We start from the raw sequence: 17,276 nt of genomic DNA, 5'->3' as shown, positions 1-17,276 counted from the left end.
CAATTGCAACATTTATTGGCCTCATTAAATTTCATTGTAAGTGTCTCACTGTAACCTAGATTTTTGCCTTTTTAAAAGAATAAAAAGAGAAGTTAAAATGAATTGTGTGGTAATCAACATTATGCCACAAATGATGACTATATATGTAATATCCTAAAGGATTTTCAGGAACACCTGTTTAATTTCTCATTAAGGCAATTATCTAAACAACCAATCACATGGCAGTTGCTTCAATGCATTTAGGGGTGTGGTCCTGGTCAAGACAATCTCCTGAACTCCAAACTGAATGTCAGAATGGGAAAGAAAGGTGATTTAAGCGATTTTGAGCGTGGCATGGTTGTTGGTGCCAGACGGGCCGGTCTGAGTATTTCACAATCTGCTCAGTTACTGGGATTTTCACACACAACCATTTCTAGGGTTTACAAAGAATGGTGTGAAAAGAGAAAAACATCCAGTATGCGGCAGTCCTGTGGACGGAAATGCCTTGTTGATGCTAGAGGTCAGAGGAGAATGGGCCGACTGATTCAAGCTGATAGAAGAGCAACTTTGACTGAAATAACCACTAGTTACAACCAAAGTAAGCAGCAAAGCTTTTGTGAAGCCACAACACGCACAACCTTGAGGTGGATGGGCTACAACAGTAGAAGACCCCACCGGGTACCACTCATCTCCACTACAAATAGTTAAAAAAAGGCTACAATTTGCACAAGCTCACCAAAATTGGACGGTTGAAGACTGAAAAATGTTTCCTGGTCTGATGAGTCTCAATTTCTGTTGAGACATTCAGATAGTCAGAATTTGGCGTAAACAGAATAAGAATATGGATCCATCATGCCTTGTTACCACTGTGCAGGCTGGTGGTGGTGGTGTAATGGTGCGGGGGATGTTTTCTTGGCACACTTTAGGCCCCTTAGTGCCAACTGGGCATTTTTTAAATGCCACGGCCTACTTGAGCATTGTTTCTGAACATGTCCATCCCTTTATGACCGCCATGTACCCATCCTCTGATGGCTACTTCCAGCTGGATAATGCACCATGTCACAAAGCTTGATTCATTTCAAATTGATTTCTTAAACATAGATAGATAGATAGATAGATAGATAGATAGATAGATAGATAGATAGATAGATAGATAGATAGATAGATAGATAGATAGATAGATAGATAGATAGATAGATAGATAGATAGATAGATAGATAGATAGATAGATAGATAGATAGATAGATAGATAGATAGATAGATAGATAGATAGATAGAGTTCCCATGATTGTATAGTGCACTACATGAGTATAGACTCTGCACGGAAGTATAGTATAATTCTCTTTTTACATGAGTCCTCTCGTAGGACTGTATCTCTAGTGAGAGGAGACATGAATTCAGTTTGTCAGTCTTCACCCATGTCTGTTCTTCTCATGTGGAGCTGACTCCCACTGGTTTTGTACTCTCCTTCTGTCACCCTGTGACTCATCAGAGGTGTTAACACAGGCTCCGTGCAGTAGAGAGAGGAGTGAAGGGGACTGCTCAGCACTACAGATCCAAATTAATCTGATCCAGCAGACATGGCTGTCTAAGGCTGCTGTTAGCCCCTTTATGGACTGCAGAGAGAAGAGAGCATCACAGTAAACGTTCACTCCTGCTCGGGGAAACATTTAAGCCCCTTTTTAGATGAGATTGTTCTCAATTTAGGATTTTATTTTAGTGGCAGGATTAAAGTATTGTCATGCTGCATATAGATTTGATGAATGTAAAGCAGAATTCAGATATTTTAAATTCTGATTCCATCCATTTGTTTTTCCATCCATCCATCCATCCATCCATCCATCCATCCATCCATCCATCCATCCATCCATCCATCCATCCATCCATCCATCCATCCATCCATCCATCCATCCATCCATCTGTTTAGCTGTCCATCAATCTGTTTGTTCATCCATCTATCCATCCATCCATTAGTTAATCTGTCCATCCATCCTTACATCCATCATCCATCCATCATTTAAAGTACACATACTAATGGACATGGCAAAACATATGATTTTATATATACATTATAATTTGGAGACACAATTATGTTCAGGAATCTGATGAAACATTTGTTTGGGAACCTCTAGTATTGTCCTTAATTGGAAAGAAATTTTGTATGTATATATATATATATATATATATATATATATATATATATATATATATATATATATATATATATATATATATATATATATATATATATATATATATATTAATAATAGTAGTGATTATAAAGAAAAAAGAATACATAAGAAAATAATTTTGCATATGCAATTGTTTTATTAAATAAACTTTGTATTAAATGCAAGGTTTTTTTTAACCATGTAACTTTTGAACAACTTTATTAATGGAATTTTTTTTTTGTGAAATTATACCACAACTGAGAAAAAGTGTGTAAGTGCAAGTATACATCTGTATTGTTTCTTTATATCACTTTTGTTTGAGCATATATAGGGTCTTGTGAGCCGTCTGGGGGTGAAATGTCTAAATATCTAAAATTGCCATGGATTTTGAATAGAATGACCACAGAAAGTGTAATGATTATATCGAGACGCAGAGTAGAAATTGTTAATCAGTGCTCCATTATGTTTTTTATGATTTCTGCATTCACAAATAATTACCTGAGCACTAGATAATTACAAGGAGTACATGGTTAAGTTAATGAGACAATCAATCATAGCCGACACAATAACTCTTTGATTAGACATTATAAAAGTTATGGTGTATCGAATCACCATGTCAATAACCATGGCCCTGCTTGTTTTACTAACTTATTAACTTAACAAAGTTTAAATGTACAAACTACTGCTGACAGACGTGTCTCAAGGGTATGATCGCAAACAATGTTACAGACGGCATGGCATCCCTGTTTGCCCTAGGTAGTATACACTATATGAGGTCTGAAAGAGATGTCTTTTATGCTCATTAAGGCTGCATTTGTTTGATGTAAAATACAGTAATATTGTGAAATATTATTTCAATTGGAAGTTTTCTATCGTAATATATTTTAAAATGTAATTTGTTCCTGCAATGGCATATCTATGTTCAGCATCATTACTCCAGTCTTCAGTGTCACATGGTCCTTCAGAAGTCATGCTGATAGGCTACGTCCAGACTGTCAGTGCAAATCCAATTTTTGTGCATATCCAATTGAAATCCAATCGGATTTAGGAAGTCTGAATGGGCAAAAATCACATGAAATTAGATTTTTACCAATCCATTTCAAGCTACATTCATGTGGTTTAAAATCCGTAAACGTCCGTCATTGTTATAGGAAACATGCTGAAAGAGGCTGCAAAAACGATGTTGTGTTGTTCCACAGAAAATGACAATATAAGGAAAACATGTTTTGAAACCAGTGGAAAAAACATCATGGATTACAGCCGCTCATACCAGCCTCCTACGGTTCTGAGCCTGCCTCAAGCCTCGGTTATACTCCAGTTCGGATGCATACACGGACAGCTGCGGACAGCCCAGACTCGTACTACTTGTATTTATACTACTGAAAGTGAATACTGGGGTCCGACGAGTTCCACACTTCCAATTTCCCTCCACAAAATATTTCACGTCTTTTAGGGGTGACCCTGAATAGTCGAAGATTCGATGCGTCAATATGTGGAGCCGGATTCGACCACCGATCTCACGGTCGAATCTTCGCGAGTGTTATGAAACGAGGATCATACCATTTTGGCAATACGGGGGTGCTCAATGTTTTAAAGCCATGGCGCTGAGCTTCACGTCCAGTGTGCGACCCCTTTAAGGCTTTAAAATTCGAACACATTCAATGAGTGTACACACACCGGCGGCGGCATTCGGGACTTGTCGGCGGAGACTCAGGGAATTGTTTAAAATCCTGCCGCACCACAGAGTCCATTTCAAGGTTTTATATTAAATGTATATTATATTTTCCTCAAATCGTCAATGTACATACTGATTTAACCCTGTGCTACAAGATACACTCATCGTGCAGCTCTTCTGAAAGAAGTCGATTCAAAAATGAGCTTGCGTGTATAATGTGCGTATCTGGTGTGAGATACCTGAGACACGGTGCACGGTATTTATCAAGATGTTCTTTTATATATTTGTGTGATGTTCTGTATTTCAATTTTAGCTTTAACATGTTATGAGAGAATGTTTTACGAATGTTTATCCACCACATTACCTTTTATTTAAACCTAAATAAGAAAGCCATTGTCAGTTCGTCTGTCAGTTGGCAGGCAGTTTTGGTCGCTTTATTAAAAGTTGTTGCTGTGTGCAGTGTGGAAAGGAAAATTAAAAATAGTTTTACCTATTAATGCCGCTTTAATTTAGCCTAGAAATCTAGATGCACCCTAATAGACTTCTGAGCTGGAAAAACCAAACTCTGGTCAGGCCAATCACATTGTGTATAGAGTTGGTGGGTGGAGCTTAATATAATGACGGCAGAGTTGCGGAGGTTCCGCGTGATACTTGTGAACAAAGAAGCTGGCGAATGGCGGTCTTTCGAATCAGCTTTGACCGCGACTCTGGAAGACTTGGAGTTTTTTTTGAGAAAAGAACAAAAGAACGGCACTGAAATCATTCTTAAGAAGCGAAGATGTGTTCGGAGTTTTGACGACCGGATACGGCGAAAGTTTAATTATCAACTATCTCCACTTCACGTTGCTCTGGTTGGTTGTAGCACTATCCAATTGCGTGCATAGGGAGTTCGAAAGACAACCGTTTACCCCGCCCCTCGGATTGATCCCTGTACATGGTGAGTTCCCAGACCAAACATCTTGATGTGGGTCTGGCTTGTCAGGTTAGCTTTGACTGCCAGGTAGAAGTCCTCTGCCTAGCTCGCAAACTTGCTGGCTCAGCTGAAGTGTGCATAGAGGGCGCATAGCAGCCGCAAACGGGGCACTCACGAGTACCCTTCTTTAAGCTTAAATGGTGAATGGGACATCCTGCGGTAATTCATGGGCACAAGGCCGAAAGTGCACATGAAGTGTGCCATTGGGACAGGGCCATATTTGCCTCAAAAGTGTCTTCCGCGCAAGTTGAAAAAAAAATCTGCATGGGGCAAATCAGGGAAGAACTGTATGTGTGTGCCTCTGGATGGTGCTTTGAACCTAGATCAGTCGGCGTATGGATTTCCGGCATATTTAGGACTTCCACAACAGATACAGAGCAGCAATAGTTATCTCAAAAAAATGGCGTCAAGAAATGTTGTTGTTGATGTGCATAAAAACACTCATTGTCCGAATAAAAACTGAGTGACGCCAAAAACAAGTTATCCCACGAGTTAGCTAAGGCGAGTAATGCAACGTGAATATTCGCATCGCTTTAAGTGTGCACAGCTTTAGAAAACACAGTACTCCAGTGTGCGGCGGCTAAAAAATGTCATGTTGTAAATAAGCTAACATCTGTATTGCAATCTCCTCTATGTTGCTGCTGTTTTTGCCTTATGCCCACCAACGCAACGTCATTGACATAGAAATCAATGCAGATATTCCGGAAAAACTGAAGAGCTGCATGGACACACAAATCGGATCTAAACAGTTATACTGTGTATCAATAATTTTAGATCGGATTATAATCGGATACACATGGATTTTGACTGACAGTGTAAACGTTAACATATAGACTGAAAGACTGTAAAGAGACATGCTGCATCAATGTCAAATATGGGAAAAAGGAGGTGTTTTTGAACATTCAATCATGAAAACCTATCCCCTTTCATATTCAGGTTGTGAGACCTTTTAAAATATTTTTCAGCTGTGTAGCTGTCCTGACTCCTGTGTCTGACTTTTGAGCTTGGACATTACAGGATGCTTGATTAAGCATTGAGTGTGTTTACCCTCTGGCTGTTCTCTTTACTGTTAATTCACTCTCTGTTGAAGCTTTCTCTCTCCAGCCTAGGCCTCAGGATTTCAGGGAAGATAAATTCGAGGCATATTGATCTTAGCAATATCTCTGAGTGCATTGGGGGCATAGTTCTTCTTATTTTAATAAAGAGATGATGAAATGCCCTCATCAGCCGTGTCATGAAAAATGTTTAAAGAATTTGTCAGGGAGTTTATATCTGCCTCAGAGAATAGATCCTAAAGCGTTTATATATGTTGTATGTTATTTAAAACTTTAACTTTGACTCCTTTAGACATCAGTGAGATTAAATGAACTTTAGCTGAAGTCTCTTGCTTCTCATATTTTACTTCTGAGAAAAAGCCTCACAGGTCTCCTGTAGAGTTTCAGAAAAGATTGTCTCTGTGCTCTGATTTACTTGAACAAATAAGCTGAGATTTGCTGTTGTTTAATAGCTCTTTAGTCGTATTGCCAAACAGTAGAGCATTGTGCTAGCAACGCAAATGTCATGGGTTCGATTCCCAGAGAGAGTAAGATGTAAACCTTGAATGCAATGTAAGTCGCTTTGGATAAAAGCGTCTGCCAAATGCATAAATGTAAATGTATTGCATGCTTTTGCTTCTGTCAGGGATGTGCAGAGAGTTCCTCAGGCAATTTTGCGCAATTTTGCGTGTTTTCAACCTATAGCCTTACACACAACAGGCCTGTAGATGGTGCTTGGACTTAATTGAACCAACTATAAAATGGTAAATCAATATGCAGTCCATAAATAAGAGTAAATTAAACCCTACTTACCATTAATACTGGTGCTTTCAAGTCAATTCGCATCCGATTTTTAAGTGACACAATCCAACTGTACAGTTAAACAAACCGCAGATCAAGATTTTCAACTGATTTATGAATAAGACCGGGTAATTACTCCACTTCACATTATCTAATGAAATTCGAGCTTGTTGTATTAAAGATGAAAAATTGGCATGGGTTAATTATTTACAGTTTTTTTTAACCCTCTGTTACTATTTGCGTGACGGTCAAAAATGAATAAATTATATTAATGCAGTAGTTATAATCCATTTATTAACTAATAGACCTGAAAATTGTATTTCCAATTTAAACTGTCATAAATTGTCATACCTATAAGCCTTTCCACCTGAGCTGAACTGTTCCGAAGTCAATATAGTTTGTAAATTGAATGCTGAGAAGGAACTTTGTATCCCTAGTTGGTCTGAGATTAAATTTCTTTGCAGAATACAAAGCTGACACTGAAATAATGAGCTTTTCTCCCGCTTTGGCACGTCGCAGTCGATTGGTAATGGCTTTAAATGAAGCAGGATGGGAAAGACTGATTTTCTGCCGTTGAAGTTTCAACTTAAAGTTTTAGGGCTGCATATAATGAGAGACCAGGTGCCGGAAATATTCCTGGACAGACAACAGAGTGAGCCAAGCTCAACCACACACACACACATGCACACACACTTCTCAGCGGCACTCACTGTTACTGTGAAACCTGCTATTTTAGTTCTCGCACACTTTTCTCTTTTCTCCTCAGAATCTGACTGAGGAAGTGTAAGCTTTTGAAGTTTCTCGTGTGTACATTTGAGGCTCTCTGTGTGTACCCGTGCGCTGGTGTGTTAGCCGGGCTCTCTGGAGACGTTGTTATGACCATAGAGAAAGCTTAGAGTCCATTCTAATTGCTCACTAATCCCAGCACCAGTCTGTGGAAGAAAGAAGAGGAGAAAATCATTACTGCTGTTGACATGTGATAAACGACCACAGAGTAGCAGAAAGTCTGCACAAACCCCCTCATCATGCCTTTAGAAGGTAACTTGGGGACCTTAAAAAAAATGTAAACGAGGCCAAGAAAAGGTTCAACGGAAGCTTAAGTGAGAGTTAGAAATAAGGCAGCCTTAAATTCAGCACTGAGGTTTAATTGAAGAAGGGGAAAATGTAAGAAAGCAAAAAAAAAAAAACAGGATTCATAAAATGTAATTGATGTCTATCATGTGTGCACTGGTTGTGTTTTAAAGAAACAATTCGCTTAAAAGGGTTTGTAGCTGAGTGAGATGATGCAATACACACGCTCTGCTAGAATGTTCCGCTCTTGTTTTTGTTTCTCTCTTTTTCAGTCGAAAATAATTTATTAAGTGACTCAGAAGTCCTTAAATCTCTGCTGGCAAAAACAAAATTCTGTTGTTTATCATTTTATTTGATTTAAAATGTAATGCCGAGCAACCTTATCAGTTCAAGTTTAATGCTGTTACTTTAATTGTGAATGATTCATTCATATGTTTGAGTCAGACACTGTTGTGAAGAAATGTTAGTTCTTTTTTAAATGGACTATTTTAAATAATTTAATACAAATTGTTAGGAACTTGTAATGTAGCTAACTATTTAAAGGGTTAGTTCACTCAAAAATGAAAATACTGTCGTTAATTACTCACCCTCATGTTGTTCCAAACCCGTAAGACCTTCGTTCATCTTTGGAACACAAATGAAGGTATTTTGGATGGAATCCGAGAGCTTTCTGTCCCTATTTACAGGGGTATTTTACAGCTATTTAGAAAGCTATTTAATTACCACTTTCAAGGTCCAGAAAGGTCGTAAAAATCTTCCAAGTGACTACAGTGGTTCAAGCTTAATTTTATGACGTGATGAGAATACATTTTGTGTGCAGAAACAAACAAATATAGCGACGTTATTCAACAATTTCTTCTCCTCTGTGTCAGTCCTCTTATGCAGTTTACGTTGGTCAGCTCCTGCATCAGCCACACACACATGCATCATGTTGCCCACATGAACAGCGTCGGCCAATGGTGAGCCGGCGTTCTGGTGTAGTTCTGCCGTAACTCAGAAGCGCTGCCCTGTATTTACTACATCAACAGCGTAGGAGACGGACACAGACATGAAGAAATTGTTAAATAAAGTCATTATTTTGGTTTGTTTTTTGCATGCAAAAAGTATTCTCATCATGTCCTAAAATTAAGTCTGGACCACTGCAGTCACATGTATGATTTTAACGATGTCTTGACTACCTTTCTGGACCTTGAAAGTGTTAGTTATATATCTGTCTATTGAGGGGACAGAAATCTCTCGGATTTCATAAAATGTTCATAAAGTGTTCTGAAGATGAACTAACCTTTAAAGCAACTAACTAAACATATTCTCAGGTATTTCTTTTAATAATACGGCATAACTGCTACTTTTTAATTAAGTGTTTGAGTCAAAACGGCAATGAAAATGTGGATATTAAACAAGTTCAGTGAAACAAACCACAATACTTCATTCATATGTAAATCTGATCATGAATAAAACATAAAAGTAGACCAAAACAGTTATGCAACGATAAAAAGTTTCATGACACACTCCATGACTCACAGTCATACTAAAGCTTTTCCTTTAAACAGGACACATATTCAGAATTTTTTCCGGGTAAAAATATTGTTTTATAAAAGCTTCTGAATTAGGTTCAGTCATGTCAGCTCTGAGATTTACATAATGGTTATTGATCAGCATTGTCAGTTCTTTTGAGTGAAACAACAATAAATAGCACATTAGAGAACATTGATTAAATGCTTATGTATGTTCACAGCTCTTATTCTTTCTAGCTTCTCTAAAAATGTCAACAGAAAATCGCTCACAAACAAATTTACAGCATGATTTAGTATGGCGACGATGTGATAAAACGGCCAATGGCAGATTTGTAAGATTCTTGTGGTGGAATGTGTGTTTGTGTTTGAAGTAAACAGCCGTTCCATTAAAATGGTTCCATTGAAAGGATTTCTTTGAATGAAGCATTCAATCACCCGTGAGTTCTCCTTCATGGTCCATTTCTGCATCCAGCTATTTGGTTTGCTTTTTCTTCTCTTATACAGATCTTTTGTTATGCACAGAGCCATCTTGAACATTCCCTGTCTGTGTTATCTGATACTTCACAATGAAACAATGAAATACCAATACTGATTATTTTAAAGGTATAGTTTCTCTGTTAATTCTATCATTGATTCGCCCTCATCTCGTTCCAAACCTATAAGACTTTAGTCTAATCTTTGGAACACAAATGAAGATCTTTTTGATGAAATCTGAGAGCTTTCTGTCCCTCCAGTCTAAAAAATGCTGGGTTAAAAACCACACAAGATGGGTTGAAAATTGGGTTGTTTGAACCCAGTGAATGGACCTATTCGAACAACCCAATTTCTGGGTTTGTCGATTTTCAACCAACATGGGTTGTTTTGAACCCAGCATATTTTAGAGTGTCCATTGACAGCTATACAAATAACACACTTTTTGATTCTTCAAAAAGTTCTTAAAGAGAGCATAAAACTAATCCACATGAATTGAGCGGGTAGTGTCATACTGAAGAGACACGATCGATTTATATGATGAACAGATTGAATTTAGTCTTTTATTCACATATAAACATTCATCAACGCACATAGCAGTTGTGGTAAACGGAAGCTCAAGCATGTTTGCTTGAAGAGTGAGAACCAATGAGGTTCATTCTCATATTACGCAGCACGTTTGAGCTTCTGCCAGAACCAATGAGGATCATTCTTGTGTTACGCAGCACGTGTGAGCTTCAGGATTTTCAACAGCTTCAACACTTTATTTAAAGATTAAAATAAAGATAAAGATCTATTTTAAGTTTTTATAGGCTACAAGTAGCATTGAATAGATATTTCCTGCCTGAAGATGATGGCTGGTCGGAGACTACTCCCAATATATGGACAGGGACCGACCTGTTGGTGCTGGGGAGGATGGGAGTGAAGTAGTATTGGGTGGGGACAGAACTTATACACTACAGATATGACAAATAATGATTGGCTAGATAGATAAATAATGAAGGACGTGACATTTAAGTCTTGATTTTATTGTTGTTATTATTACAGGTGGCTTTAATAGGCACCACTAATAATAATTCATAACCAAAATCTGATTTTTATTAACCTCAAATTATAATAGTCATGATTTTGTAACTTTGCTGCTCAGCAGCTTCTGTACTATGTCCAAGTAAATATGCTTAGCGGAAGAGGACACCTCTTTTGTCACCACAAATAAGATTTTCAGATTCTTTTGCACTGAAGCATTGAAAGTCCTTGTCAATCCGTTCATTTCCAGGCCCCAGAATTTGCCCTGCTGCATTGATTTATCTTTCTATTTTCATTCAAACTACTCAGGAAGCTGTGGCACAAAGCTCTTTAAATCTCCTCCTGTGAATCCCCTGGGCAGATGGAATCAGCTATTGGTGATTTCAAACATATGCCCGTGCTTTAATTCACACATCAATGTCTTTTTTTTCCTCCCACAGTATCCAAGGCAAACCTAATCAGACAGACCCGAGCATGGGACCTAAACCTGGGGGTCCGCCAGGTGCAGGACATGGTCCGGGAGCACCGACGCAGCCTCAGGGACCCGGTCAGGGTCAAGCTGCACGGAAGAACCTCCAGGTGGACGTGGGAAGCAACAAAGGTGGGCACCCTGTCTCGCCCGGGAGCAGCGCTCCCTCCTCGCCCTATTCTTTGCCCCAGATCGCACCGATGCCCAGCAGCAAGCTGTGTCCGGTGTGCAAGAGTGCAGATCTGACGGGCACCACCGACGGCCAGCCAAACTGCAATAAATGCACACAGTGCCGCTCCATGGTGTGCAACCAATGCGGATTCAACCCCAACCCTCACCTCACTGAGGTAAGCAGCCTAATTCATGTTCACTTAAAGGGTTAGTTCACCCAAAAATTAAATTGATGTCATTAATGAATCACCCTAATGTCGTTCCACACCCATAAGACCTCCGTTCATCTTCAGAACACAGTTTAAGATATTTTATATTTAGTCAGAGAGCGTACGCAAGTGCACACTATACTGTCCATGTCCAGAAAGGGAATAAAAACATCATCACAGTAGTCCATATGAGACATCAGTTAGTTCATTAAAATCTCTTGAAGCATCAAAAACACATTTTGGTCTAAAAATAGCAAAAACTACGACTTTATTTAGCATTGTCTTCTCTTCCTGGTTTGTTTTCAATCCTCAAATAAAGATTCAAACGGTTATGAATCAGCAGATTGATTCATGATTCGGATCGCGTGTCAAACCGTTTGAATATTTATTTGAGGATTGAAAACAAAAAGGGAAGAGAAGACAATGCTGAATAAAGTAGAAGTTTTTGTTATTTACATATTATTTTCCATATATTATCTGGGAGTGAGCTTTCTGCAGAGAACATTTACATATGAGACAGCTTTCTCTAATATTTGTATATTATATATATAAGAGAGAACAATGCATTTTCGATTAGAGTTTTACTGTTAATGATACATTTTGGCTAGGAGAGAGAGAGATGTGAGAGATGTCTCAACAAAAAGCTCTGGGTAATGAATCCTACGCTTGGTCTCAGCCTCCATCTGGCACAAACCCAGGACACACACTGCACACAACCTGGAACTGCTCAGAAGAGAATCCTCCGGGGCGTATGGGAATGTGTGCATGTGTTTGCTCTGTTTCTGCGTGTAGGATGCATCGGAAAGACCGAGCCAATGTTCAGAGATGCCTGTGTGGGAGAGCGAGAGGGCGCACGGCTGAGCGTGTGAGGGTGAGATTGTTTCAGCATGTTTGAGGATGTTGCTCAAAGGTGCAAATGGCTGGTGGTGCTTTAAAATCCTTAGGGTGTAAATTAGGCGATGGACAGGAGGGCGGAGAGGAGGGGATGTTGACAGCTCATGGTCACAGGAAGATCAGTGTAGAAGGGGCTCTAGAGTGATTTTCAGGCATCTGCTCTCCTGGCTTTGAAATCTAGCAAAGCCATCAAGAGGGGAAATGCAAAACAGACCCCAAGTCTGTAGCCGAGAGCAATTTGAGAAGGGTTGAGGAATGGTTCAGACGTAGACTCACATATTACTGAAAGCTGTGTCATATGTAAATGTTCTACAGAAAGCTCACTCCCAGATCCTTCGAGATCATTTATGGAAAATAAGCTGCAAAAAACTAGCCTAGAAATCTAGACGCACCTTAGCGGCAGCAAATGTAATTTGCAGCCAGGGTCATAAACTCTCAGTTGGTCCGAATAGCTGAACGATCAAGTATGGTGGCACAAAATAAAACGTGGCGCATTTCTTAGCGGGTTAAAATGGAACTATAATGGATGGCGGAATAGCACTTTTGAGAGTACTTTGACTCGGCGGAGTAAAAAGTCACGTCTGAAAAATTCTCCCTCACATGTTTTACATTTTATTTTATGTCATCATACTTGATCATTCAACTACTCGTGTAACTGTATTTAAATAGGGAAAACATGGAGGTGTTTGGTCGCTTCTAACTTGATCTCTGTTTAGTACCATAGTGAATGAACTGGGCTTAGTGGGCTAAGCTAAATGCTATCAGATCATCACCGCGCGTCAGATAGATTAAGTGCACTCACTGAGACGAGAGAGGTATGTATCAACCCGTCTTAGTTAAGGGAATAACATAGTTTAATATGAAAACGCGGTGGAGTATCCCTTTAAATTCCAAGTCTTCTGAAGCCATATGATGGCTTTGTGTGAGGTGATTGACATTTAAGTCATTATTAATTAGAAAAATGGCACCATTTAGTGGGAACAATGGTAAACCACCTCAGTTCCTGTGCATCATGAGAGCAAATGTTGTTGACATCAGTGGTGCCATATTTGATATGAGAGCAACAGCTGAGGGAAGCATTTTATTAAATAAAGACTTTTGGTCTGTTCCTCACACAAAAACGATGTTAAACTTGTATATAGTGAGAGAATCATTTGGGAATCACTTTTAGTGTGCTTTTATCATTTTACAACTTGCAAAGAAGGAAGTTTGGTTTGGACCAGTATGACTTGGGGTCAATAAATAATGATAGAATTTGTATTTTTAGATAAACTATCTGTTAAAGGTAAGTCTGTTGTTAAAGTAATTAATAAAATGCCTCTACTACCTGGCAGATTTCACTGAAATAGGTGTCCTGATACTGCATATTATTTGTTTCCATGACAGCTATCAGCTCTTTACATGGCAAAAAAAGAATCTGAGTGCAGCCTGTGCACATTAGCCAATCAGCCTCTCTTTTGGTAATTTAGCTGCTAGCGTTGGCTGATAAATCTTTGAAGGTGGGCGTTCAGAGAAAAAATTGTGTGGTTGAAGTAGACTGGTAGCCTGGATGCCAGCCGAATTTAACCCCACCCACGACATTTGAGGCCGGGAAGTTCGGTCTAAACTTGATCTGATGTTCTGACCAATCAAATTGTCAGGGTGAGCTTTATACGATGATGGACAGATGTTCAGTAGTAACTTAATCATCCACGTCACCAAACAGCGCTTGGGTTGAATTTGTTCTAATCCTAAACGGGATGTTTGTATATGCATTCACCTACTGTTTCGCTCAAAAATGATGATTGTGTTGGTAATTACTCTGTGTATCCTTAAATTATTTTTACAACACTAGCAAAGATCGTTCACACTCATCATCTTCTTCTACTTCTTCCAGTGAGCGTTCATTTGAGTTCTGTTGACAACTATGCGTCGCTCACATACGTCACTTACTCCTTTGCTCTGATTGGTTGTAGGTCTATCTGATTGAGTGCAGAGATATTTTCTACTGGTCTAAACACACCCCATAATCACAGCCCAATGGAGCAGTATCAGACTCATATTCTGACTAATCTGAGTATGACGATGTCAGGCTTGTAGACTGGGTAAACCCATCCCAATCTGCTGGCAATTTGATTTTGCCCTGCATCTCTGGCTGGAAACTTGTATTTTTTTGCAGGGACCAGTGGCTTATCCATCTGGCATGCTATTGTCGGGTTTAACACGATGACAATTGAAAAGTTTGGTCTGGGAATACCCTGACAATGGTTGAAGAGGAATGTCTCTTTATTTATCAATCAATCAATCAATCAATCAATAATTATTTATATAGCGCCTTACAGCAGCCAAAAGGTGCACAAGGCGCTTTCCAAAACAAACATCAAACGACAACATAAAGACAAGTCCAACCAATCAAGGTCTCGATTTAGACCATCAATATGCTTTTATTTGATTCAAAATAAAGTAATATTGTGAAATATTTTTACAATACTATTTTTCTTAATATATTTAAAAAATGTAATGTATTCCTGTGATGAAAGCTGAATTTTCAGCATCATTTCTCCAGCCTTCAGTGTCACATGATCCTTCAAAAATCATTCTGATTTGATGATTTTCTGCTCAAGAATCATTTCTTATTATTATCAATGTTAAAAATAGTTTTGCGTCTTATTATTTTTATGGAAAACATGATCAGGATCCTGTGATGAATAGAAAGTTCAAAAGCAGCATTTATTTGAAATAGATTTTTTGTAACAATGTAAATGTCTTTACTGTCACTATTGATCATTTTAGTCCTTTCTGAATAAATAAATTAATTTCTTAAAAATATTACAGTCCCTAAACTTTAAAAAGTAATGTAGGTCACAGAAGTGTGGCAAGTGGAAAATGGGACTTGATGCTGTAAGTAAACTTCAGATAATTAAATAACGTATAAATTGTAAAATATGTTTTTAATGAATGAAAATGTTGAAAGTTTTTAAAAAAGCTAAATAATAATAGATATATAATAATAAAAAGATAAATAATAATAACGTCCAGGCATTATAATCAGTCAAAAGCTAAAACGAGATGCAGATACATTAGTCGTCAATCATATTACCACATTTTTCACAGAAGTCTTCATAGAAATTGTATTGGGGGAGCTCCACAGGATTGAATTAATTGAGCCCCAGTTGAACAGTGGACAGTTAGAAAGAGGTTCTGAGACTGTCTTGATTTATATTGACGTTACAGCACATAGCATACGGCACTAACTCAGCGTTTTTAACAGCGCCACTGTCAGTTCCAGCTACATGTGACAAAATGATGGGAAATATGTCATCCGGCATGTAATTTCAGGGTTTAAGTGCTGTAAGAGCAGATGTTTTATGAGCTAATGGTTTAAATTACTAGAGATTGCTGCAAAATAGAAATACAGCATGGTTGAGCCCAGCTATTTAAATCGAGCAAATTTGTTTAAATGATAGGTTTTATGCATCAAGCATAAACCAAGCATACATTTATGAGTAAAACAGGAGACTCTGAGATAATCTAAATCAGTTGTATGGATAGGTGTGGGTGATATACTGGCTTTTCCAATCACTGCTTTCAAAGAGAAAAGGAACTTGTTAGGAATAAGGTTCATTCTGTGTGATATGGAATTGATTCTGCTGTCAGTTCTACGGCAAAACAAACAGGCTATTAAATCAGCTTTATAGCCCATATGGCAAACATCTAAACAGAAGCTTTCAGACTGGGGGAATTATCTCAGGAATTATTAGATGACACCTGAAATAATAGCACATTTATCAATTGTATCTCTCTCAAATGTCACCAGTATGGCATGGCATGTAAGTTAATTACAGAAAGACACCATATTTTCCAGGAAAATGCTAAAAAGTGTGAGAAATTGTGAGAAATACAGGCTTAAAACTTAACTTAACACTGAATAATATCAGTTAAAAATAGTGTAATGTTGTTTGTGTGTAAAATAGTGTAATGTTGTTTGTGTGTAAAATAGTGTAATGCTGTGTGATTATTTTAAACAGTAAATGTGTGAAATATAAGCTTGTTTAGAATGTGCTTTCTTAGATGAGCAACATTTCAACATCAGAGACTCTCTATTGAAATCAGTTGTAATCTGAGGTTCCTCTGCTCTTCACATGCCGTTTGCATGATGCATATAGAGCGTTACTAATTGATGACTAGGTGGAAGGAAGCTGGCTATGTATGTACTATCCAGTTGTTGCTATATTTTGTGTTAGTGAGAGTATTCTGGCAGTGATGTTTTGTCCCGGACGTTATGCTAGTTTAGATATCATGTTAAAGTTGAACTCTAAATGTCTCGTGGAGAACAAAACCGAGAGAACATGAGACACCAAGCAAGAACAGCTGGTGAAGAGGAAAAAGAGGGGCGATCTGATCACTATGCAACAGACACCTGGATAGAGAGAGAGAGAGAGTGAGAGAGAGGCATGACATGATGGTGACAACACTGAGTGGGATGCAGGAACCAGGGATATACGGACAGAGAAATAGCAGGGTGGGGAAGGGGGATGGAATGATAGAAGGAAAGAGAAAGTGGCGCTGACACACTCCAGTAGTCACCCACCAGCATACAGGAGGCGTTCCCACTTTGCCATTGGCTGATCCTCTATTTATAGATCTTGCTGTGTCTCTACAATGATGCCGGAGAAAACGTGTGGAGGATCAGAGGGCAGAAAGGGACGGACAGAGCGATGGATGTGTAGAAATACACAAAAGGAGAGTGTAAACATTTATCAGACAGAATGAAATGCAAATTGAGAATGTGTATTTATTATAAAACGTTTGTCTGTTCACATCTCTTTTTTAAAATGC

At 38.4% G+C, this 17,276-nt stretch overlaps 1 protein-coding gene across 2 annotated transcripts in view; it reads left to right on the top strand.

Annotated features, from left to right (window-relative positions):
* The window catches only part of bsnb (bassoon (presynaptic cytomatrix protein) b), a 131,223-nt gene that overhangs the window by 11,897 nt on the left and 102,050 nt on the right, over positions 1 to 17,276 (top strand). For both annotated transcript variants that reach the window (XM_067431746.1, XM_067431745.1), the window contains exon 2: positions 11,156 to 11,531. In XM_067431746.1, coding sequence (XP_067287847.1) covers positions 11,156 to 11,531 — 376 coding nt within the window. The remainder of the gene's footprint in view (positions 1 to 11,155; positions 11,532 to 17,276) is intronic.

This window comes from Pseudorasbora parva, chromosome 22, assembly GCF_024679245.1.
Source record: "Pseudorasbora parva isolate DD20220531a chromosome 22, ASM2467924v1, whole genome shotgun sequence".
Classification (NCBI taxonomy): Eukaryota; Metazoa; Chordata; class Actinopteri; order Cypriniformes; family Gobionidae; genus Pseudorasbora; species Pseudorasbora parva.
The sequence above is the reverse complement of the archived record's forward strand: the minus strand, read 5'-3'. Positions and strand labels throughout refer to the sequence as shown.